This window comes from Halictus rubicundus, chromosome 8 (assembly GCF_050948215.1).
Source record: "Halictus rubicundus isolate RS-2024b chromosome 8, iyHalRubi1_principal, whole genome shotgun sequence".
Classification (NCBI taxonomy): domain Eukaryota; kingdom Metazoa; phylum Arthropoda; class Insecta; order Hymenoptera; family Halictidae; genus Halictus; species Halictus rubicundus.
Window position 1 is genome coordinate 12,379,208 of NC_135156.1, and position 26,160 is coordinate 12,405,367.

General features: G+C 43.0%; 1 protein-coding gene across 1 annotated transcript; it reads right to left on the reverse strand.

Moving 5' to 3' along the window:
* Window positions 1-5,541: 5,541 nt before the first annotated feature.
* Window positions 5,542-25,943, reverse strand: LOC143356132 (uncharacterized). Its single transcript, XM_076791568.1, has 4 exons — window positions 25,816-25,943; window positions 8,537-8,934; window positions 7,208-7,405; window positions 5,542-6,347 (listed from the first exon to the last, which is right to left on the reverse strand). Exons 2-4 carry the CDS (start codon window positions 8,873-8,875, stop codon window positions 6,225-6,227), a joined length of 660 nt encoding a protein of 219 aa, XP_076647683.1. The 5' UTR covers window positions 8,876-8,934; window positions 25,816-25,943; the 3' UTR covers window positions 5,542-6,224.
* Between the last annotated feature and the right edge of the window lie 217 nt (window positions 25,944-26,160).

The following is a 26,160-nucleotide window of genomic DNA, read 5'->3' on the forward strand; positions in this document are numbered from 1 at the left end:
TACCAGAATACATCGAGTTTTACAGTCAATATGTTTCTATGGAACGACGTTCGCCGAACGGTCGTTCGACCTCTATACGAGAGCGTACATGCACGCGGAATAAATGTGTCACGACACACGCGTACAATCTTGCGAACGTGCCAAATTATGCGCACGTCGCCGATCCACCGAACAACAGAGAAAGCCGGAGTAAACGGTTTGTTTGTTCCAGATAACAAAAAGAAAAAAGAAAAGAAACGGAATCGCGGACGATCGAACGCGTCCGACGCTCGAATAGAAAAATCTTAACAAATACACATCTAGACAGCGTTCGTCTAGGCTCAGAGGTTGCGGCTTACGCGCTAAATCGTATGCATACGTAGATTTAATTAGCTCTCCGCTCACATGATCGTGTCTACTCGCGAAGGAATTGACATTTTACAAACAGCGAAAGACAGCAATTGTGTTTTTGTTACTTTTTTTTTCTTTTCTTCTCCTCTTCTCACGCGTTTGTTCACTTAATTGTTCCCGGTTCTCGGGAGACTGTATCTACCATCGATCTTTATCTCGGCCCTCCGTTAATCCTAATCGTTAAAGGCTACGGTTGCATCAGATGATTTTTTTTTCGGTTTTTGTCTTTTTTTTATACAGCCGGATTCTTTGGTTAATTCCATCGTCGGATCGAACGTGATCGCGTGTAAGGAAATTAGGTCCGCGTTGACTTTCATTTTACGCGCGCACGCGGTTTCTTCGATCGTTAATGGTCTCGTGAATGAACAAATTGCAATAATCTCGGTGTAATTAGAATTGTAACGGCGAGCGTTCATTCGTTCTCCATCGTTCGTCATTGTCATTTACGGAACGTGCGATCACTATCGATGTTCGCACATGTATAATTGTTACAATGAATATTACGCTACACGTACTGCCACGCGTATTATGCGCGCGTGATTATATTAACGATAACGTTACAATTAGAATTTTGCTCGTTCAACCGGAAGTCCGACGACAACGTTAATAAAAAATCCGTGGCCCAAAAAAATACTATACACACCTCTTATCTTCTTTTTTCTCTCTTTCTCTAACTACACACGCAATCTCTCTCTCTCTCTCTCTCTCTCTCTCGCACACACACGTTCGTTCGTTCTCGTTCTCGCTATTCCTCTTTCTAGTTTCTAATAGCATGTCTCTCCACGCACACACATACGCAAGCTTCCAAGGACTTCGTTAATCGTAAATGAAACGCGTGCATCATGTATTGTAAACGTTGAAATGGCTGCGACCGTAGTAAAATTATGGTTTGTTGTGGTCGTGCGACGAGGCGTTCTTGCTGGACAACATAATTCTCTCCCGGTCAGTAATCTCATAATTGTTTTACCATATTATATTTGATCGTATTACATTATATTTTTTTTTATTTATATTAAATCTCTTGAATCGCCAGTCGATTTACTTTCAATTGTGTACTAATTCGGAAAAATTAGGTTAAATTTCAAACAATTAGTCCATTAGACGATTTCTGTATGCGCGGACAGTTGTTTCTGTGCGTTTCTATATTATTTATACTCATGTTCATATTTATTATATCATTTCTTAGCGAGGTGGAATCGAGATCTTCTAAATTAATTTTTACTTTAATTCATAAATTAAGCAATTTCTTCGTGATCAAACTTTTAATTTGCTTTTTTAATTCATTGATGCTATGCCAGAGTCATTCTGAAAGTGACTTTAAGTTTGCAAGAACGACTCGTCGCGTGGATAAGAAAGAATCTCAGAGTCGTAAAAAACGGATGCTCTTCTCACCGATAGAAAAAACTGATATTTGGCAACGGTGGGGAGCGTCGAGGGTTGTTCACAGGGTTGACTATTTTATACGCACGCGATATAGTTATATTGTTCGTGATTCTTTCTTTCTTTCTTCGGCGCGAGGTACAAAAGAACAGTATCTTGAAAAGACAAGTATAGGCAGGTACTGTATTATGTTTCGCATTTAGGCGATCGACGTCCGTTCTCGAACGAGACTCGGATTGGTGCAAGGAACTGAATCAAACCCAATGAAAATTTTCCGCAATAAACGCAATAATGACATTTTACATTCAATTATCCTCAGGGGATCTAAATTAAAATATCTTCGGTTACAAAACAAGCAAGAATTTTAATTTGTACTTATAAAAATTCACACACATTGTGCACTCCCCGGTTTAGCGTTCGTCAGACCGTTGCACTAATCCGAGCCATCGGAGATACGGACGATCGAATCGCGTCGAGAATTTGACTCGTGTCTTTGATCTTCTATCTAACGTCTCGGTCGGTGAACCGCCCGTCGTCGCAACGACTGCGAGTTCTGGGACTTTCAGGGAACGAAGTTATTATGCTCACTTCGGGCGCGTTTATGTTTGTTCAGGGGACCGCCTCCTTGAAGCAGGAATTTCGTTTAGACTCGACGAAGTTGGGAGAAGCATGTCGAAACTATTAATCGCATCGTCGATTATCGAAACCTACACTGCTGCTCAAAAATGTTTATCAATTTACGATCCTCACAATTTGCGACGAAAGAAGTATATAACCAGACGGAGCGGTGTATTGTTTCGCGATTGTGATTGTTCTTGGTAAATATTTTCAATCAATCGCGTTCTTTATGTTTCCAGAAAATATCATTATTGAATCATGAAGGACGATAAAGCTCATTGTTAAACGAGCGACTAATTATTTATGAGCGGCAGTGTACTTGAAGTTCGAAAATTCTGGTCGTCTCTGCTTGATTAACCCTTTCAAGACAAAAGATACTCGTTTGACAATGATATTTTTTCTGTTTTTGATTTAATTTTCCTTTGGGAAAAATTAGATAAATCATAGAGAACTTAATCCACGAAAGTAATTTATGTGCAAATTTGTAAAATAGGAGAAAATTTTATATATTTACCAAAATCAATAGAATTTTTATTCAACCGAACAAATCTGCAACTAGATAAAAGCAAATTTTTGTTTACTCCGTCTCTTATAAAACATTTTGCGAAGAGATTTTTCAATCTTTCACGTCTTGTGCTTCTGGAATTATGGTTCCGGATTGTTTTCATTGTAATGTTGATGTCGACTATAAATAATTGCACTCGAGTGCCAGATAGATAAATTATGATTTGATGTGTCTCGAGAGGGTTAACGAAGCGTTATCGAGACCAATTGGCCGACAGAAAGAGAACTGTGTCGATTGGAGTGATCGTTCAGTGATTCCGGAAGTCGAGTGTTTACGGCCGTCTCGTAAACGAGCATAGTTGCAGATAAGCACGCCGCAGTATCGCTAAACGCGTACTCGACGCTCGATCTATAATACTTTCATGTGTTTCGAGTTTCGATTTCCTCGGACCGCGTTCCGCCGGAAATCAGTAGTTTACAATCGTTAATTACACAGATCTACCTACGTGCTTCGGCCGCACGGAGAAATCATAGAGACCGATCGATCGATCGTGATTTTCTACCTCGAGGAATGCGATCGTGATCCATGAAAATACTGCTTCGACACATTCGCTCAGAATGTTGGGGAGAAAATTGAGCATTGGAAATTTTGTACTCCTGTCAAATCTCGACATTTCAATTAACCCTGCAATGGCAAAATTTTCTGTACGTTGATTCTCATCGCTTTGTCTCGCGATAACAGCAATTGTGTGACTTGATTGACTTCTTTTGAGCAATTGTGTTGCAGAAAATGTTTAAATAATTCTCAGTCAGATTTCAGGGCACCTCTGCAGGGTTCAAAATGTTAGATGATTTTTTCTCCGAAATAAAATTTTAGTAGGAAAGGATCTATCCGGTAATATTTGTATTTTAATGTGTCACAGTCGATTAGAAATCTGTAAAACATTTTGAGATCGTTTAATAATACTTCTTAACTTTAATTGGGAGAATGTGCTGAGCAAAATTGAGCGTTAAAGATTGCGTACTCAAACTCGAAGTTTCGTTCACAAATGTCTAATAAATCTTTGTTCGAATAAAACTTACTGCCATTTAAAAGTAATCTTTATTGAATTTTTGTAGTAGGAGAAGATCTACCGATAATGTTTATATTGTAACTAATCTGTCACATCGATTATTAGCCTGTAGAAAAATTTATTATCGAGGATAACATCTGGATCCTAATTAAAAAATGGCTGATATCAGAAAACGTAAAGATTGTGCACTTTGTAATATTTTTTGCATTCTAAACATTAGTTTTGTAGTCTAGAATAATTTTTATACGTTTCATTAGAAGACAAAGACATTCATTACATTACGTTAAACATTAGTAATATGATTCTTGAGTTACCTCATGCAATAGACACAGATCAATTAAAAACGTTTTAAAAAACCCCGCTTCTCTAACTGAATTAATTAGTATAGTGGAAGTAAAATTGTTGGACGATAGGCCATTTTATCGTTGTCGAGAAATTCCCGTTGAAATGCACGGTTTAATCATGTTACACGGTAAGAATGTTCTGAATGAACTTCGAACATAGTTTACGGAGCACAGTGTGCTTTGTAACGGTATCAACAGATTATTGACCAACTTTCTTCAAGTTGCAAGAGCTATTAAACGAAGTTGTTTCTCATTCCTCGACGTAGAAAGTTCGGTGTAAATCGATCAAACAGGTCGGAGAACAGTGATTCGCTATAGTAGGGAAATTTCGAGACGAATATGCCGATTATTTTATACACTGTTTTACAACATCTCTAATATTTATGCTAGTCTTCCTCTTCCCTGGTCGGAACGAAGGCTCGCGATTAACGCGCAATTAAAAGTTCGCGTAACACAGACTTCGCGATGCACATCAACAAACTCGAAGACTTATCTTTGTTTTTTTTTCCCATTTTTCTACTATCAATCACTATTCAAACCAAACGTGTTTGTAAGCAAAACCTTATCAAAAATCGTGAGAACTCTAACGTAATCGTTACATTGTCGATCTATCGAGCCTGGAAATCAACGTTAAATTAATTGCTCGAACTTCCCAGGGCAACTATGTCATCTACGGAAAAACGTGGTTCAGTTGACAGTCGACTGGACACTAAAACACAGTCGAGTTTGGTCGGATTTTAACCGGGTTTTAATCCGTTTGAACAAGTTTGGTCTAGTGTGAACTATCAGAAATCGTTCCTCAGGTCTGCCAATCGTCGCGCGAGCATGCAACTTGTCTCTCTCTCTCTCTCTCTCTCTCTCTCTCTCTCTCTCTCTCTCTCTCTCTCTCTCTCTCTGTGTGTGTGTGTGTGTGTGAGTATTGCAAATTGACAAGGTGAAATCTTTATCTGCGTTGCTGCGTCGACTCTTGTTTCTTGAAAATGTTCGTTAACGAGTCACTGTGGATGGTCAATCTCCATAAAAACCACTCGTCGACAGTTGTCCATGTGCTATTCGGTTGTTGGAAACGGAGACTCACACTTACGTTTTGTCAATCTCATTGATTCAAATTCTTCGTGATTTTTTACTTTGGGTCTACTTTGATTCGATCTTTCAACAATTTTTTAATCATGTACGTTCGCGGGCTTCTTAGGACAAACAATATTATGTTTAATTGCCAGTTTTAATATTTTGAGTGCTTGAAAGAAACTTATTGAGAATTCGCAACAATGGCGCACAAATGCGGTGATTTGTAAACTGATTGGTCATTCACAACGATTGTGCACACAATAATGAATATTAATATGATATTGTTAGCACGATTATATAAAAATGTTATTAAGGTGCACACTATTATTATATACCACATAATAGCACGTCTGATCAAGGATAATAATTTTTCCAGGACATTCAAGTGGTTTGGAAGAAAATTCCTACATTAACAAACGGGAGCAAACAATGAAGTGGAATTTAATTGTCTGTCTCGGGGTATGTTTGGAATATTTTTTCGAATGACCACAAAGTTGCAATGATTGTGAGCTGTTTGCTTGGTTTTCGGAGTGAATCGACGAGCGCCCAAAGAAAAGCTCACGAAGACGGTTTCCCGTGACGTTCTTTGAACAATAAAACGACCACGAAGGATTCGATAGTCGTTGAGGAAAATCCAGCTGGCCGTTCGTCCCGTGTTGAAATCAGGACTATGGGTAGAGAGGTGTCCTGGGGAGGTCCTGCGATTTCTTCCTGCGGTCCATTAGGGAACAGTAAACGGCCTGGTTTGTGCGCGATCACGTGAACGTCTCGTCCTTTTGCGGAAGCGTCGGCACCAGCCGCAAAAACCATCCTTCAATTATAGTAAGAAGCCCGTTCTTCCGGCGACTTAGAAGAGGATACAGCCGGAGCCGTGCATCACCTCGGAGATGAACATCGGCGTCCCGGCGCCGAGGCCGCCGTCAGTCTTCTGGTTCTCGTTCTTGTCGTACTCGCAGTCGAAGTAACGGCTCTGCAACGTTCGTTTCACAATATGTTTCTCGAAATAATTCTGCCGACGGACAGTACGTTAAGTCGTGCATCGATTTTTATGAACTAGGAGGTCTATCATGATCCAAAGGACACCGAGATATCGTCGAAACGTTTTCGAAATGAGCCGCTCACTTGCCAAATTATTTATTGCTCCGCGACCAAAAAATTTTGTTGTTTAATGGTGTTAATCTCTATTATTGGGAAAAATTATTACAAACAAAAAAAGTTATGACTGAACCAAGTGCTTTGACACTTAAATTTGAAATATTTCTAAAAGTGGAGTTAATCGATTTGGCATGCGAACGGGTCATATGTCGCTGCAGTTGTATCAAGTGAATTTTATATGCACTTTCACGAGCACCGATATAAAGTTTTATCGGCGTTTTATGCATGATCGGAGATCGAAAATGTTCGATGTGCCGGATAATGGCGATCAGAATTGCTCTGGGACACTAGGAATTCGTATTGTAGTAGAAAATGTGTTCTCCGGGTAGTAAAATTAATATGGCTGTCTGAAATGTTTTACCGTCACTATACTGCGGATGTTTCTGTGTCTCTGGCAAATATTAATGTCAGTGGCATTATTCCTCTGAATCGATTTTTCTATTTTTCTGGTTTCCGTAAAATAATTTAGAAAAATTTATTATTGTTCTAATTCATAATATTATATATAAACGATAAGATTTATCATAAGGAATTTTTTAATCGTCAAAATCAATTTGTCTCCTTTTTTGGTTTCCATAAAACGGTTTAAAAGGAATAACTCGGTTTGTTACAATTTATGACAAAATGAAATGTGGATGGTGGATTGTTATTGAAGGGGTAAGTTTCTTGGCGTACCTGGCAATCAAAGCACCTGCAATGGTCGCTCATCTTGCAAGTGATGCCCCACTGCTTGGCCATCGCCTTGTAGAACTCCTTGCTCGATTTGTGCAAGATCTTCGGCCCTTTCGTTTTGTTATCTTCTTCGGACACTTCGGTGCCATTGTTTTTGTCGCCGTCGTGCTTCTGCGCCTCGACCGCGTACTCCAATCGCGTCTAAAATTGTAACGGGACGTGACACGGGTTCAAAACATTCTTATCTTGCCGTGTGCAGCTAAGTTATTTCAAACTTAACCGATTCGACCGCTACAGGTCGATCAAAGATAAACTTATATTCGTCTTATTTGTCTTATTCGTGCATCTCTTATTCATACAATAGATTCACGAAAGATTAAATAAGAATTTTGTATGCAATAATTTTTACTTTCAGATCTGCTAATGAGTAATTCACTCCTTTCTCTAACAAGATGTGTATTCACTTAAATCTGGAATATTTTCTCAAGCTTTCAATCAACGAAAGTTTCCTAGACCGTCCTTTAACTATGTTTATAGAGCTACATCTGTTATAGAGATGATACTCTGCTCAAGGCTGCGCCCCACCACGCATGGCCACGCCCTCCAGCACCGCCCCACTTGTCACGCCCACTACATATGAAGTACAAACTAAACCGTACTACTACTATTACTCTAATACATCATTTAAAATTCCATGGTGTAATTCAAGTTTGAAGTCCTATCTTCCTTTGAGCACCGCATTTGATCAAGACGGAAAGGGATTGCAAATGGAATCGCATTTTTTAACTGTGTTTACAAAGCTACATCTGTTGCAGAGAGGATTTTATAAAGCTGTATCCGTTGCAGAAATGACTTCATCAAGCTTTTATCTGTTGCAGACAGGATATTCTGCTCAAGGTCGCGCACCAACACGCACGGCCACGCCCAGTGGCACAACCCTCACTCGACCTTGCCACGCCCACAACGTTCGATACACAAACTGAATTCTACCATGCTCATTTTTCATATTAATCGTCGAGCTGTCCACATGAAATTAAACGTTTCCGCAATGTAATTCGAGCCTGGAGCATCGCATAAAATCGAGCATCTCTACGGTGCGGGTAATTCGAGTTCGCGGCGATTCACCGATTTTAAAAATCGCCTCATTTCCAGCTGCCTCCGTGTACAACATTTGATCGAGCCGGGAAGGGATTGCAAATGGAATCGGATTGCTCGTTTCTCGGAAAGTGATCAAAGCGAGGGGTGCTCGCGCGCGCGTTATTGTAGCCGGGCCGCGGCCGGTGCCGTGGGAAGGATAATTCTTTATTCCGTGACGATAACCCAGATCCTCACCTGTTCGATAACATGCTCGTACGAGGGGGGCGGCGAGCTCGGAATGGCCGGCTCATTCCTCACCATCAGGTTGTTCGAATCAAACACTGGTGACTTTAAATTGGATTCCGGGTCGGTAGCCAATTGCAATTGGTTCATGGACAGCTGAACGTTCTCCCCCTTGGCGTTGTCCTCCGTGTCGTTTCTCTCTTTGTGGCTGTGCTTCGTCGCGTCCCGATCGTTCTCGGCCTCTTCGTCGATGTCCTTCTCGTTGTCCTTGTCCTTCTCCGTTTCGCTGTCCGGCTCCCTCTCCTTGTCCTTCTCGCGGTCCTTTTCGTCGCTGCTGCGCGACTTCGACATCTTCGAGAAAGGGAACTTGAACGGCGCCAGTTTGATCAGCTTCTGTTTGCCTCGTTCGCCTGCAATTAACGTGATTTCATCTCGTTAAAGTCGGGGTGGACGGGCCGAGCATCGTTTCGAACCTGTTCGAAAGGCCTAGAACATTCAGAAGTTCGAGCTGGAGCGATGGTTTTATTCGCTTGGAGCAAGGGGTGGGAGGTTTGAACCCTTTGAACATACTTTGAGAATTGTGGAAGCGTCTTTTAAGTATAATTGATGGAAGCTTTTATCGGTGTCTGCAACAGAGTTGTCCTGTTTTGTGCGTGGCTGTGATAAAAATAAGTCGAAGTGTTTTTAACTTGAAACTAGAAGAAGTGGGTGGTACACTCTTTGTGAATACCATGGCAAATGTGGAAGGTGCTTTTAAGTACGGAAGCTGCTACAATGATTTTCAACAGGATTCGATTTCAATGTACATTAAAAATATACATAGAAATATACAGTTTGCCGATCGTTCATCAATTTCAAGCTTTCATTTAATTTAGATTTTTGAACAGAGCGAGCTTCTTGCTGAATTCAATTCTTACCGTCGAGCACGGAAGTTATTTGTTAAGAAAATCTTTCAGCAGAAGCAAGAAACCGAAGGGAAAAAGGAACGTCGAAAGGGGATGAAGGATGCGGTTCTTTTCCAGGGAAAGAATGGTTATCCATCAATGTTTACAGGTTTATCGGGCTTAATTGCGGCTACAAGAACCGCCCCGTGCACCGCGCGCAATAATACGAAATGCCTTGTTACAAAGGCTCTCGCCGGAAAAAGGGAAAAGAAATAAAGAGTTAAGCCCGGCAAAGGTAATGAGGGTCGGAAGAACGTAATTCGTTTCGAAGAGAAGCAGATGTGTCATTCAATGCTGAGAGGTTTATAGTAATAATAGGAATTTTTCTTGTTACAACATCTCCCGGCCGAGGAAAGAAGACACGGCGAGGCTGAGCTGGAGTAACAGGGGATGAAAGTGGTAATTCGCTTTCGCTGGAAGCAGCTGTGTTTCGCGGCGCTTTTAGTGGTTTTGCTGTGGGTTCAAAGCTAAGAGAACGTGAAATTAAATCATACAAATTTTTCTTGTCTTTTCTCGCAATGAGCGGAGGGAATGGAAGAACTGTTAGGAGATAATAAGGGTTGAAAGAAGCAGCTCTCTTCCCCAGAAACCACTATCCCTCGATATACTGAAAAAAACACCGCCACAAAATCCTTCTGCTCGCAAGTTTAGTAGGAACAAACAATCCTCCAGCAAGCCACCGAAGAAGAAGGTGACAAGGGCCAAAGGAATTAGCTCTTCTTCAAAAATCGTCCTCTGTCAATATTTGAGGGTTCGCAGCCCCAATTCGAGCCCGAAACAGCCCCAGAAAAATTCGCTTGTTGCGAAATTCCTCCGGATCCGAATCGAAAAGCGAGTTCCGGATGAGGGGGGTGGGAAAGCGCGAGGGTAGGGGACGAGGAAAGTAGTTCATTCCCACGAAAAGGTGTGTCCCCGGGTGCGCTTGCACCGGGCTTCATCTGTCGTTGACCCAGTGGCCGAGTTCCGTGTTATCGGTCGACCTGGCGCAGCTGCGGCTGACTTTAAAGCCCGCCGACTCCTCCGGCAGGTCTTAGCTGGCCGGCGAACGCGATCCAGCCCCGCGTTCGTCGATCTCGAAGCTGGAATTAGCGTCGCCGGTAATCCGGAGTTCATCGTCGACGATCGATATCGACGCGTGCTCCACCGCCGATATGTACCGGACGCGTAGCCGGGGACGCGACCTATCTCGATCAGTGTGTACCCCGCCGCTCGTCCTTTGCTCGCTCCTTTTCCACTCCACTCCACCCCCTGTCCGACCCCGTGTCTTAATTGTTTTGCATATCTGCCGGTGAATCCCCCGATTTCGGCTAGTTTCGGTACACCGGACACGTCGATGCGGGACGCGGAATGTAAAATCGAGACGACGACGCGTTCGCTCGATGGGGGTGGCTCTCGCTCGGCCAGGGGGTGGAAGGGGCGTTTGAACTACATTTTCGGTCGCTGGAGCGATTATTGGGAAACTGGGACGACGGACACCATATTTAAAGCGATAGCCGCGTCCGCCGGTGGAAAGAGTTCTCTGCTTCTACCCCGATCTCTACGGTTCACAATCTACGATAGGGCTTGAAACTTTTGGCTTCAACCCTTTGGACGACCTTCTTCGTGGCTAGAATTGTTAGAGCTTCTCTGTCTTCAATAACTTCCTGAACGAAAAAGAAAATTTGTATTTACTGTATACCTGTTTTAATTATTCCATATTCGTACTAAAAGAATAGAGTTCTATTTCAACTTAAATGAAATGAATAATACTCATACTTAACCCTCTAATGGCGGGGATTGGATGCATTTTGATACGCAGTTGCAGACATTCTCTCGAAATACCAGGTTTTTAACAACCAAGCTAAACTGAAGGTAAAAATTTGGATAAGTAAAATTTTGCTGAAGAGTGAACTTTTCAGCTCAGTTTTACACCAAGGTCTTCAATTATTAGCTGTTTATATTAAGTTTGATGAAAGGGTCAATGCTGATCTGAAGAAGGTAGCTTCAAAAGTATGTCAAAGAAAGTTGACACACGAATTACATGGATGAATACGAATCGATTTAGCTACGGCTGCCGTGAAGTTTGCCAAAAGAATCCAGTTTTTTATGTAGAAAATAGAAATCGGTGTAACGTTATGATGATTACCTATGAAGAAGTGTTTCACCCTCTTCTGAATGTAAGGAACGTTCTTGAAGGAATTCGAGAAGATTGACAGGTTCCCCATTCACCCATGCTGGCATTAACTGTTTGATATTTTGAAATTTTGCTCTGCTGCTGGCAGAATGAATGAAAATCGACCTGGCACCTGTCCGCCGCCTCTGAGAAAATCACAGTGAAGTTTACTCAAGTCAGTGCATCGAAAGGAAACCGAGTCCGACGAATTTAGCAATCATTTTCTGTCGTAAATTAGGTTCTCCTGTAGGTAGACGAGCTCCTTCCAGTTAAAACTTTGTATTTCTGAAGTTGCTAATTTATTCGAAATGAAGTGGGAAGACTGCAAATTATTTCCGCAGGCTTTCCCATCGTGAATTCTTGTACCCGGAACAATCTATCTCGAAAGTTAATTTATTTCTCTTTTTAACGTATTGATTACCAAATTACGACCTCTGGAAAGTCCAACGAAATCGAAGTAACTTCAGTGACCTGCAATTAACCTTTGGAGGGCCGGCAAATGACATAGTGTAAACGTTTCGGTTTATTCCAAGAACTAATATACAGGGTGTCCCAAAAATTTCGTACTTGAGAGGGACAAATTCTGAGATGATTTGAAGTAACTTTTTCCTTTGCGAAAATGTTTTCCGCGACCAGAGGATAGTTGAGACTGCTTAGAGCCAAATAAAGTTACTTCCCGTCGTTTTTAAGGGTAACAAAATGATATATTATGCCACTCGGAATTGACGCAGAGAATTTTTATTTTGCATAAAGATCTGCAGTCTGGTTATTAAGAACACGCATCGTCGAATCTCTGGCGATTTTTAAATAATAATACATAAATTAAATTCATTGCTTCCCACCTCCGATTAACGAAACGACGGCCATAACTCGCGAGCAACGTTACCAAATTCGAACAGAAACAAATATTTTCCGCTCGGAGCGCGGGAACAAGTTGCACCAGTGCAACCGGGTGCGCCGGGAGTTGCAGCTGCACTTGGTCGACAGTTTTTGATACACAAGCTCGGTGGGTGGACCCTACTAACAGTGGCCAGGAGTTAGTGTCAACACGAAAACTCATGCAGGAGACAAACACGGTCCGCCTCGGAGGACCGGAAGATATTTCGCGGGGCAGAAATCAAGCGGAAGTCAAGCAACACCGTAGAATCCAGTCGTTAGGCGACGCTTTCGGCGTGCACGCCAGACAAACATTTGTTCGCGAGAACTCCGAATAACATTAGCAATGCGTTCCGCTCGCAAACATCGCGTAACGATTCACCCCTTACGACAACGTGTTCGAGACCTTCGAAATCGTCCTGGTCGTTGCGAAAACGAACGCGGAATTTTTTCGCGCTCGGCGAGATGAAAATTCTTCGCGGGAGAATGTCGAGATAGAATCACCGCGTCGCTCAAAGTGGCAGATTTAATTCTGCGGCTCGCATACCTTCGCTTAGGGGAGCCCGGATTTTTCAACGTAATCCTCCTGGAGCGTGCAGAACGTTCGGCGAAAGCAGTTTTGCGATATTTTAACACGTGAAAAAATTATAGCAATGTATAAAGAGACGAACGCAAGGAGAAATAGGATTATTTCGATGTAGTAACCGACTCTGGGGAAGCGTTCGGAGGCATTGTTTATTGTTGCACGCTTCGGGGTTCTCCCCCGTTGAGCCGTGTTACGCGGACAATGTAGCGACCGCACACGTCATCGTTTTTAATGGGAACGGGAATGCAATCATAGAAAGCGAGCGGGAACACAAGGGGAGGAAGCCCTCGCTGTTATCGACAATAGCGCAATTAGGTAGAATACTTGGCGTGGGCGCGGCGAAACCGAGCTCGCTACAGACACGTAACGCGGAACGAGGAAATTGTGACCGGCGTGGCAGAGCGTGGGCGTCGTTAGGCTTTAAAATCCTCCGGTCTGGAGTTTAGGCGACGAGAAATTGTGCTTTAGCCTCACCGGCTTACGCCATTGCCGGTTCGTACGGGAGGAACGGTGTTGTCGCTCGAACTTCAGATTTTGCGTTGAAACTCGCCGAGTCGTTAAACGGATAGGGATTTCTGCGATGTAGAAATGTTCCGTTTGTGATCAGACAACCAACAGGCATTGTTGGAACTTCGATCGTTTATAGAATTCAGGTTCGGCTCGGTTAAGCCCGCTGAATGATAAAGTAGACGGATATTTTGCGCGGTGGTATTGATCCGTGCGTGATCGGACAATCAAAAAGCATTGTCAGAACTTTGGTGGATTGTAGAATTCGGATTCGATGGCGTATAAAATCGGGAAATAGTAGTTTCCGTTAAGTAGAATTGCTCTGCACGTAATCCGACGATCAAAGCTAGTTGTTCAAATTTTGATCGTCCAGAGGGTTGCGGTTAAAATTATTATGTTGAATTATTCCGTATGTAATCGGTAAACTACGGATTTTATTCATTTGTGACAAACATAGGTGGAAGTCATTTAAAACGGTGAAAGCATTAAGACGATTTAAGAACGTCCATATATTATTTTCAATTTATTAAAATTGTTAAAGATAGAAGGAAATTTTTATATGGCCCCTGTGTCTTACAATTGACGAAGAAAATTTTTATTTTGCATAAAGCTTCGCAGTCTAGTAATCAGGCAGCCGTGGTCGATTTAGAACTTCAATTATACATCCGATGTAGCTTTGGTTGGTCTTAGATTAAGTGGATGTCAAGTAGTTGAAATTTTGGTTAAGTTGAATTATTTTGTACATAGTCAGGCAGCTACGGTACTGGCAGAATTTAGCTTTGGTAGCTCTTAGATCAAGTGGATGGCAAAATAGTCGAAATGTTGGTTAAGTGGAATGATTCAAGGGACAAGGATTTGCTTGCTTTTAGAGCGAGTGGATGTCGAGATAGTTGAGAATTTCGTTAAGTAGAACTGTCCTGCATGCAATCAGACGACTACAGAAAATTGTCGGAACTTCGATCGTCCGTAGGATTGCGATATCCGTGCGTTTAAATTGTGTAGATGGCAAAATAGTTTGGTGTTTCGTTAAGTAGAACGGGCTTGTGTGCGGCCAGACATCTAAGGACCGTTCTTAGAACTTCCTCCGACGATAAGATTAGGATTAGACTGCGTCCCAAGTTCTGTAAACGCCAAAGTATACGTTCAAATAGCATTTCGTGAAGTAGAATGTTCCTGTGCGTGATCAGACCGTTGAATACGGATGTTGGAAGTGTGATTGCCGATATGACTGCAATTCGATTCGGCTCACACTCCGCTGAACGATCGTGTAATCCGAGATTTTGCTAAGTAAAATTTTCCTGCAGTGATCAAACATTTAACGAGTCTCGTTAGAAATTTAATCATTCGTGAAATTGAGCTTCGGTTACTTTTCAGTTGTGTGGGTGTTGAAATAGTGATCAGCATCGGCGTGGGTTGCAAATCAATTGGAAATTTTGTCACGTAGAAAGTACCTGCGTACGATCAGATATCCAAATACTGTTCTTGGTCGGCGATATTAGGATTACAACTGTTTCCAACTTCAAGGGACAAGATAAATGTTGGAGTAAAATTTCACAAAGTAGAACTGTCCTGTGTGTGATCAGAATCTGAAAAGCGTCGCTGCAATTTAAATCTACGATGCACCGAGATTTCCTAGCGTACGAACGGTAAAATAAATCGAGATTCCAGAAAGCGGAGTTGCCCGACGTGTTATCGGCCAAGGGCGATGGTTGTATTAATTTAGGGGATTGCCGTGGAACGATACTGATTAGATCGAAGTTTTCGAATCGCAATCGGAGTCGTTTCATGGGCAAAGAAGTGGAAGTTAAATAGTTCTGTTCGGACCGGGAAGAGATGAATGTGCACGGCCAGACTCGGATAACGAAATTACGCGTCATTAGGCAAGTAGAACGTGACTCTGTTACACAGACGCGTAGAATACTGGGTCTGTGTATCCGGGTCGGCAAGCAGAACAGCTTCGTACGCGGTTTACGAATTGTTACGATGCATTGTGCTTGTTCATAACTCCAAATACAATGATCCCCAAGAATATAAGTACGAACACGGGAGTATTATACTTTAGATCCACGCGTGAGCAGAATTCAGGGAATGGATTTACGACATCCTTCATTAACTACCTCCAATCAGGTAGAATAATTGCAATCTCGTGCAGACGCATGACCATACACGGCCTGACGTATGACCTGTGGACTGCTGGACAAATGTTGCCGTGCATTGTTGTGTTTGCAGCCAAGCACTGCACAGCGTTTGCAGCCAAGGACAATAAGCATGTGTGCAACCAGAATCGTTTCAGAAGTAAAAAATCATATAACTCAATTTGACGCAATGCAATGGTAATTATAAGCGAAATATGTATTGTGATAACAATTTGTAATTAGACTACTAGGGTTTATTCATGACATCAGGTAGCTCTCTCGTGGGCATCATACGTTATTAACTGGGTACGGTGTGTCCCGGTACGGGTATACTAACGAGCAAGTAGAACAAGTCAACCATTAGTCAGACAAGGTGATATCAATGAATAGGGGTAGTAGAATGGCATTGTATGCGATCAAACACGAGCAACACAACTTCCTACATAAATTGCGCAGTTTCATAAGACGCTGTAAGGTCAGACATGAAGTAAATTTAAGCACATTTTTAATTTGCTTTAAACCAATTTAATATCAAAAGAAATCGTTCGCTTGAATTATTTGCAATTAAAAGTACTACCTACGTTCTGGACATATTATAATTGGAAACCAGAATTTTTTTCCAGCTTAAATTACATGTCTATTTCGATACAATTAAATGCCCAAAGTTCCCACGTAATGCCTTTGCGTAAAACGGTATAAAAATTCAAAAGATTTGGATTCGAACCACGTACCGGTACAAAACACCGCACGACCGATTTGCATTCGACGAACATGGAAATTCCGGTCGAGATCGCCGGCAATGCCCACGAGAAGCAATTAAAATCTCCGTCGGAAGTTCTCGCACGGAATTTCCACAGAATTTGTCCAAGAATTAAAAGGGCAAACAAGACCGGGTAACCTTACTCGTTAATCCCGTAGCAGGATCTCTCTCTCTCTCTCTCTCTCTCTCGGAGGTTTACAAGCCGGCGCGGCGAAGCTCCATCGCGTTAGAACTGGAGCAAGGACGCGCGAATTTCTGAATGTGTTCAGAAGTGAGCCCCGCCGGTAGGTAGAAAGGAAGAGAAACTTAGAAAAAAAAAAGAAGAGTAAAGAGTCCGCGATTCATCGTGGTTGCAGTTTCACATCCGGTCCCTGAAGGCCTTACCAGATTTGCGGCCGCGCAAAGGAAGGCAGGAATTAATGTTTCCGGTTGGGAACGTCCGAGTTATTTATCGGGAACAGAAAGAAGTAAGTGCGATGTATGATAGTCAATGTTATTTGGAAAATTTTCTTATTTCAAATTTATATTTCAAATATGTGCGATATTCTCTAACTTCAATACAATGTTCTTCATGCTGCACGTCTGAATATCAGAGCATAGTCAATCAGGGAAGCTTTAAAAATTTGTTTAAAATTCAGGAATATGTTAATGTGGTGCATTTGAAATTTTATTTGATGTACCATATTTCGAACTTTTCTAAGTAATTGTACAGGAAGAAAATTCTAGTCTACGCTGAATATAAATTTCTGGTGGCTTAAATTTAAGAAAGGGCTGATTAAACGCAACATAAATTACCTGTGTTACGAAAGGACCTGCTGCAGGGTTCCAGGAGGATTTCCCAAGCCGCATCGCGGGCGCGCGAGCCACAAATGGTCGAGAGGCGATTTCGCGGGGTTGAAATATCAATTTCTACTTTCTGCTGCTCAGGCTCGCGTAAAAGTTTCTTGCCGGCCGGCTGGGGGGTCGGAGAAAAAAGATTTCTTTTTTCTCATTTACCGGGAGCCGGAGTGGAAACAGACGTGCATGGTCAGGCCTGAACAGAGTCGAATGCATGGGCGCGTAATGAAAGAAGAAAAAGGAGCGGACTAGATAAGGATCACAGCTGAGCGAGAGAGAGACAGAGAGAGAGAGAGAGAGAGAGAGTGAGAGGCAGGGGTTGGAAACCGGGGATGGTGTGTAGTGATGGAAGGGATGGAAAGGGTGGCTGGAACGGGGATAAGAACGGAGAAACTAGGACGAAAGGTGCGAGCCCAGGATGACGGTGCACTAGCTGGGGCCACTGACATGAGACCGTCCACTTCTATCGAGGGGTGTACGGCCATTGAATCCGCTGGATTTTCACCCCGAGCCACCCCCGCAGCCGCTCTCTCTCTCTCTCGCTCGGTGCAACCTACTTTGCTACCTACTTCGTTCGCCTACCTTCCTCATCCACCCACCCCTCTCTTTCCCACCCTCCAGCACAGCCCTGTCGAGAAGTGGTCGTCTTATTTCGACAACCTGTATCCGACAGTGCTCTCGAACCGAGCAACGATTTAAAATCGCAACCGAATACATCGCCGGTTGCTCGGCCGACGCCTCTCGAACCGATGACGAAATAAGGGGCTGATTTGCATACCAGCCTCCGGGCCAAATTGCCTCAAGCACCTTGTTACCAGCCTCCATTTGGGGACGCGATACTGCAACTATCGGGGATCCCAGAACCACTGGAGATACTTTGCTACCGACGTCGATTCAGCCATTCCCACGGTTCAACTCGCTGCCGATCGACGAGTTCGTTGCATGTGAAATCATCTGGCCGATTTAGAGGAGAACGCTCTTAGGTTCGAGCGAAGGATGGTACTAAACGATTTGCCCGCTTGTGTACTTTGCCATGGGCGTTTTAGCGTGGATCAAATGGATAAAAGGTTTTGGAAAAATTTTAGAAAGTGCTTTTGGCCGTGTAGATTGAGATTATGAAATTGAAATGTTCGAACAGAGCGGAAGAAGCTTTGTAATTGAAATTTTATGCATTTACGAGAAAAATGGGCGAGTGGAATTTAAAATAGTTGAACGATCGAGAACTTATTAAATTTATTGAACGGGAAAAGAACTTTTAACTTGGCTCCCGTTTTGTACAATCGATGCACAATGTTTTTATTTTGCAGTCCAGTAATTATTTAGATATATTTCTAATCATTTCTGTGATTGTTATCACTGTGAAATACATTTCTAGTAATATTTTTCTAGTTATAATTGAAATTATTGTAGAACATTTGTTTAGTAATTCATAATTGTAAGTACAGCATTTTAGAACAAACTTTCCGAGCGATGTTACTTTTTGTTGCAGCTGCGATAAAGGATTGTTGCAATGTATTTTTCATTCGGTTCGAGAATTTCATAGCAGAGATCGCCGTCTACGTCTCCTTTCATTCGATTTTTCCGCTTAAACACTACAATCTCCGAGGAGTTTCTTGTGCCCGAAGGGGTCGCATTGTTTCGAAGACGACAAACACTCTCGGCTTCATATCCTTTTATGCAAGAACTTCATCCGGCGCCGAGGTGACTTTTCGCGAGAGTTTCGGGAACAAGGGTGGTTGCATCAGCCGCAATCCTAACCCCGGGGTGACGAGGTAATCTACTGACTTCCGTGGAAAGTTTGCACTGTCAAATATCAAATAGAAATCGGTGCGGCGAAGGAGCCAGAATAAATTTTGCTGACGGGTTCGCATAAAAATGTCCCGTGACCCTTCGGTAATTCGAACCGTTCGATTCCGCCCCACAAATCATTCTCTGCGTCCCTTAAAATGTCCCTCTATCGATCATTATTCACGAAAATTCAAAAATGGTCCGCGCTGAATCACAAATAGCCAAGACATCAATCTCTGCAAAAACGAAATGAACTCTTCAGTGTAAAATGGATTGAAAATCTAAAGAAATTTTTTAAACCGTTTACTTGAAATAAAAATTTTTTAAGTTTCCTCTGTACATGAAAATTTTCGGGATAATAATTGTTCATTCGAAGGGAACATTTGATAAAAAAATTTTGAGAAGAGGATTGTTAAGACGAAAAGGTTGAGAAGGTGTGGTAGGTGCAGTCGATGCAAAAATTTGCACCGCACCGATGTACTGGCACCTAGAAAGACGGTCACAAGTGAGGGTCGACATTGAGCATCTTAAGAGGTTTCGAGTTTCTTTAATAAAAGGACCTTTCACAGGGGATTCATTGTGTCAGAATATTCTAGCCACCCGACATATGCAACTCGCGGCCGCGCTAATAAAAGACACGGGCTGCACTTCGGCGCAGCGGCGAATGCGCTACGCAGCCAGCGAAAATTTTAACCAGTCCTTTCAAACGGAATTTTCAATGTTACAGAAAAGGATCGCATTCAGCCGACAAACAATAAGCCTCGTTGAGTTTACATCGTTCTCAATTCGCGGGCCTGGAATTTTCGAAACAATTTCGATCCGGCTGGGTATGCGCACGCGGACCACATCGTATGTACCACACCAAAGCACTTAGGTCGCGGATTCGTTTATTCGAACGGTGTTGATAAAACGCGCCCCATTTGTTTGAATCATTGTTCCATGTCGGGAACATTTTTCAAACCGTTCTCTTAATAATTCCGCTTTCAGTTTAAAAACGGGCAATGCTATTCATATTAATACGCTATTATACTTCCCAGTAATTAAAAATGCTAAAACTGTCACAATAAAATAAATAAACACAAATTTAACTTTTCTAAGTAGACTAATACGACCTATGGTCAGACAAGCAGTTAGTCTGAGAAAACATCTACCAAATTTTGCCACCCAGTTTGCCAGTTAGTTTCATATTACTATGGTTTTCCTTCGCCCTCTTCCGTTCTTGCTCACCTCTGTACCCTTTCATCCCCAAATGGGGTTGTAAAAAAGAAACCTGATCAGGCCTAAGGGAGTCAAAGCTGGTTGTCAGCGTTCGCGTGCGCGCCCCAGGCAGAATTTGCTCAGAAGCGAGACCGGATAGGTCAGAAACGGCTGAGAAATGGCCGTGATTTTCTTAGAAGGGTTGAAGGGGGTTGGCGAGAGGGTGCGGAGGTCCGTAATAAATACGAGCGACGTCGAACGAGCGATAAAGAGGATCGAACGCCTCGACGGGAACCGGCGATGGCAAGTTTTATGGAAGGCGAGGGAATTTCTGTCAGGCGGAGAGCGGCGAGAGCAATCGTCCTGTTTTTGAAGCTGATGCCTGCAGATAGTGGGGCGATCAAGAAAAATGATCGTTAACGGAGGTCTCCGGCAGCACGGGAAAACTTTCTGGGTACACGTAATTAACTCTGTTACCGGGAAATTGGCCAGATGGAAGTCCTGTCCCGGGAGTTTGGCCGGCGTCCGATTTATCCGTGACTCGTATTACTTACGTTTCCCCCCTGTTGCTGTCTACAATCACGGCGACGACTGCTGCTGCATGAAAAATAACCTCCCGCGATTTCACTCCCCTGTTCTCTCGTGCAATTGATCTGCGGAGACTCTGTCATCATTGGAAATTCATTTCGAACTGACCGGTTCGCTAGAAAATTTCGATGGTTCGCAATTGGTATTTCTCTTCTTTTTACAGATCGCGCGTAATTCACCGAGAAAGCCAAGTGTTCCCGAAAATGTTTTACTTCAACGAAACTACGTTCGGACTAGATTCTCGGAAAGTTCTTTTTTCAAAATCCGCGGAGTTAACGAAGCTGTGCACTTTTAATGGACACGTGCTCCGGTGGCATTTGCGAGACCGAGTTTGAAATTTTGGACGAGTTTTTCCCCGAAATTTCGAGAACTCCGGTTGAAATTTGGTACAGGCGTTCCGAATAGTGCTATTTAGATTTTAGCAACCGAATTTTCTTTTTAGACAAGGTGGATCATTTTTGAGAATGAAAATGGATACAGACTTGATACGACGTGACGCATTTTCTGGGAAAATTGATATTTTAAGAATTGGCTACAACAAAAATCTTGTTTTGCCTTCTTTTAGAAAATCACTTTTTGTGTCCCGTCAAAATGCTCACAATGATCACAGTTTCAGGAAATTCTCTGCCACGTCGTCAATTGTATAAATTTTTCGTTGAAACTCACCGAGTATACCGATCAAATCGTACACTGCAAGATGTGTGTAACAATTTTTCGACGAAAAATAATTTGTTCGAGAAAGCAAATGGTCAAAGCACACCTTGGTGCTCCTTCAAAAATTCATTGACAAGAATACGCGTTTTGTGTGTAACTGCGTGTCGGTGAAAAATAATTGTTCTCGGAAAGGGAACAGCGAAATCAGACCGCAATTTTTCGTTAATGTTTGCGGTTAACCGTTGCAAATACGGCAGGACGAATATTGCGGGCAAACGCGGCACACATTTCCCCGCGAAATGAGTCGCGCGAATCATCGGTAGGGCAGTCTATAAATATCGGGCTGGAAAAAAAGTGTTCTGCGAACGGACGAGTCACTTGTAAAACGATTTAGGTCGCGCGGTCTTGTTTCACCGCATGAAAAATAACGCGACGTCCCGCGGAAAATGTGCCCGTCGCCGACGTCGCCGTTGTCGTCGTCGACGAACGGGATACGCCGGTTGATATCCGATATTCCGCTGACAGGACGCCAGCCGAGACCCCGAAAATTTCGACGGATGAGGATCGAGCAAGTTCGAGGCTTCGGCATCAATCTTGATAGTATTCGACTCGGATTCGCGTCGATGAGTAATCCTAAACCGCCAAACAAACTTCTGACCCGTCTCGGATGCCAGCCACTCCCTTTCTCGCTCGCGCGTTTTAGCGTTGTGTGTGTGTGTGTTAAAGCGAGGCTGAAATTACTCGCTAATATCACCGGATGGCGGCTTCTTCTGATCAAATTTCCTCGACCTTTGAAATCGAAGGAATCCTGGCCCGAGGATTCGCTTAATTGTCACGTGGACGCAATCTATCTTCTCCCAAAAAGTTTTCTGAATGTATTGATTTCTTTCTCTATTTTTCTGAAACGTTTGAACACGTTTCTCTAAGTATTTTCTTTGGAGGGATGACAGTGACAGTAGAAAGGCCCTGTGTATGTGTGTTATTGGTCAGACATATAATATGTTTCATCCGAATATCAGTATGGAAAAGAATTGTTCGGTTCATGTATTTAAGTTCTGAAGTCAACAAATAGAAAAGGACTGATAATTGTTTTTTTGACAATGGTGATGTATGCCTTTAGTTAGACAAGGCGGGAGAACCAACTGCGTGGTTAATAAAATTGTATAAATACGTTTAAAATCTATGAAAAGCTTTTCTGTTATTAGTAGGGAGTTTAAAAGGAAATCACTTACAAACAAAGTAGTGTGTGCTTGTATTTAGTCAGACCAAAGCTAACTCAACAGTACTTCTATTATCGTCGAACATTCTACTACCACGGGGTTGTTCTGGAATTAAATCACAAACAAAGTAGAATATATCTGCCATTGATCAGGCCATCGATCGTTCAATGGTAATTGCATTATTGTCGAATAGGATGTGGAGTTTTTCTGTAATGAATAGCATATTGAACGGGAAATAAATCAGAAACCAATATGTCTGCCTTCGACCTAGTAATCCTATTAATACTGGATTGCATACGGAGTTATTCCGTTGTTAATAGGATATTTAATCGGGAAATAAATTGCAGGCGAAGTAGAACATACCTAACCTTAATCCAGAGCAATACTATTCCTTGTAATTCCTTTCTTGTCGAATTAGTTGCGAATTTTTAGTAGCCTTTAATACATATTTAAGCGAGAAATAAATTACAGGCCAAGTAGAGAATACCTGCCTGTGATCAGACAGATAGTATCGCATTATGGAATTGGATATTGCATTTTTAATAGCTTCCATAATGTTTAATCAGAAATAAATTACAAGTTAGGTAGAATGTATCTGCCACTGATCGAACACTGTAATTTCACTAGAAATCATATAATTCTCGGATTAGATATAGAAATTTCGCTTGTGAACTATGTTCGAATCTGCTAACACGCTGAACGCAAAGCAAGTATTAGCCCGGTTTCACGGTGTAAAAGATCAGATCGTAATTTCTCGGAGGCGTTTATTGAGCCGCGTGCAAACTTTTTAATGCACCTGTTGATATATGCATTGGCACGCCGGGAGTAAAGCGATTCAGGATCCTGGTAGCTTTGTCAAAGCAGGTTCCGTATCGAGGCAACCTCCGAACAATCGCGTGAAATGTCAAACGTGACTGGCAAACACGCAAAACGCGTTCCTTTGAGCGAGACGACACCGCTCGATCGATTTAATATCGAGCTGTACTACTTAGACGTTGCTCCCGTTCGCCCGAAACGGAATTTTTCTTCGAATTTTCGCGAGTTTCCTGCAAACTCGACGAACAAACGCGAAAGCATGCGATCGATCTGAAATCCGCGACGCACGTTACACGAACGCTTGCCACGGTCTGTAACGGAACTCGGGTTTTAGGCGTGTCCTAATTAATTAATAAAAACTAAGGAGATCTTCGTTTACACACGCAACATGTGCAAGCGGCGGAAGTGGGTCACGGGGGGCAATCAGTTTAGTCCTAATTGAACGCGCGGTACCTTCAAATTAGCTGGGAAATTAATGCCGCGTCAAACCTCAAGCGTCACCCGTTCCTCGGGCTAATTGCGAGCATAAATTATGTATCGCCGCTCCCTTCGGAAGAAGAAGAAGAAGAAGAAGAAGAAGAAGAATCTTCAGGCGCTCGATGACGGAATCTGATCAGCGTCCGATAATTTGTCAATAGTTTATCGAGAGGAAAATAATGGGACGGGAATGCGAGCCGAGCAGCGTTGAAAAATGGCGGGCGTCGCCGTCGCGTCCACGAGAAATTATCGAACCTTTTACTTTTTTTCTTCGTTCCGGGGAAAAGGAGTCAACGACGCAGAAACGTTTGCCGGAGTCGCGGCAGCGGGTGACGGAGAGGGTTGCCAGACAGAAAAGAGGGTCTCGATGACAGACAGAACACTCGCACGTGTCACCGAAACCCAAGGTCCGTCTCTGCTCATGATGGATTGTTAAATTGTTTATTGTACGCAGAGAGTGTCGCGGGGAAGGCGACGGAGCTGATCGATAATCAATCCGGAAAATTGCGGAGTCAGCTGGTCTGAGTCATAACAGACTGCGGGACCTTGCACACGGTGTCCAAAAATAGTCGACAATTGCAGTGGATTGCAACAGAATTTGATGCAGTTTCGTTGTTAATTTCTAGAGCAAATTGAAGCGTGCAATTCGCCTGATAAAATGCGAACTTGGGTTAACATGCTATACAATCGCAGTTTAGTGACCCTCAACTGTTAATTCATTGAGGACAAAACATCTGTATATTGAAGATATCGTGCATTTAATTCTTAAGATCCTAAAGAGGCCATTCAATTATTTACATAACGCAAGACGTATTTTTCTTTTCTCACCGCGTTTATAACTTTGACACACAGTCTAGTTTTCTGACAAAGAATATTTCTAATGTTTTAAAAAGTCCTAATCCACAAAGGGTGAGGAGACATGTTTTCTAACAATTGTACTTGATCTAGAAGAGAAGCTGAAGAATTTTCGTCTTTCTATAAACAAGTATTGCTGTTGAATGATCAATTGAGTGACCACAAGTCGTTAATCTGTAATATCTCCGAGACTATATTCTCACTACCAACGCTACACTAACGAAAGCACAGCAAAGAAATCACTGTCAGTAAAATCCCCATTAAAAATCGAAGCACGATCGAGAACTATCATCGAAGGGATGCCGAGGGCTCAGAGACGAGTTCCCGTAGAGCTCGCCGGTTTTCCTTTTCGGAAGAGGCGAGCTAAAACGGGAGAAATAATGAAAGCTAAACACAGAGAAGTGAAATATTCATCCCCGGTGTCCGGGGTCCGATTGAAAAATAACATTTCGACGAACGTCGTGCCACGTTAGCTATAACGTCACCGGAACGGTAAACACAGGCCCGAGGGAGTGACTAACAAGTCACTGACACTGTTGCGTGAAATTACCTGCTATTTATACCGCGAACAAGCGAAATCTCCGTGGGATGACGGTCACTTCGCAGCCGCGTCGGAGAAGTTTGCGAAAAATTTGTGTCATGAATGGCGAGATGATCGATCGATCGAGAGTTCGGAACGGAGGATCCTGATCGAGACTATCGCGAGCCATCGGCTCTATTGATCGGCAGCAATGTCAACGCACACCAGCGCGCTCGGTGGCGTAGACACACGCGAGAAGGGTGCGTTTCCTTCGCCGGACAAAGCACGCAGATCGCAGACAGATTTTTTCAGACGGTGCCCATCGCGTAGCCGAGGGGTCGGAGGGGGAAATTCTAGTGCGAATTGTGTGGTTACTCACGAAATTTGAGGTTTCTGGTCGAGCGGTCGACGCGGCGTTCTTGCTTCCTTGAAATCCGGCTGGTCAGCTTCGTGAAGACTTGCACGGGGTGTCGGTGTTAGACGGCCATGTTGTTGGATATCCAGCGCCCTCTGGCCCACGCTCCACGAACGTCCTGATCCCTACCCTCCTGCTGGTCTGCTCTTCACCCCTTCGCTCACCACCCCTTTCGACCGGCGTTCCGACGTGTCACACTTTCGCGAGTTCAAGAATCCGTCGCCTTGCCGCGTGCCCTTTCACCCTGGGGAGACGTAACAACGGGATTTTAGAGTTTACTGACTGTAAAATGATGATTACGCGTCGTCT

Coding starts and splice junctions, on each gene's coding strand:
- LOC143356132 (XM_076791568.1), bottom strand. CDS start 8,875: ATGTCGAAGTCGCGCAGCAGCGACGAAAAGGACCGCGAGAAGGACAAG. Junction 7,406..8,536: donor ACGAGCATGTTATCGAACAG/GTGAGGATCTGG, acceptor TTACAATTTTAG/ACGCGATTGGAGTACGCGGT. Junction 6,348..7,207: donor GCAGGTGCTTTGATTGCCAG/GTACGCCAAGAA, acceptor CGAACGTTGCAG/AGCCGTTACTTCGACTGCGA.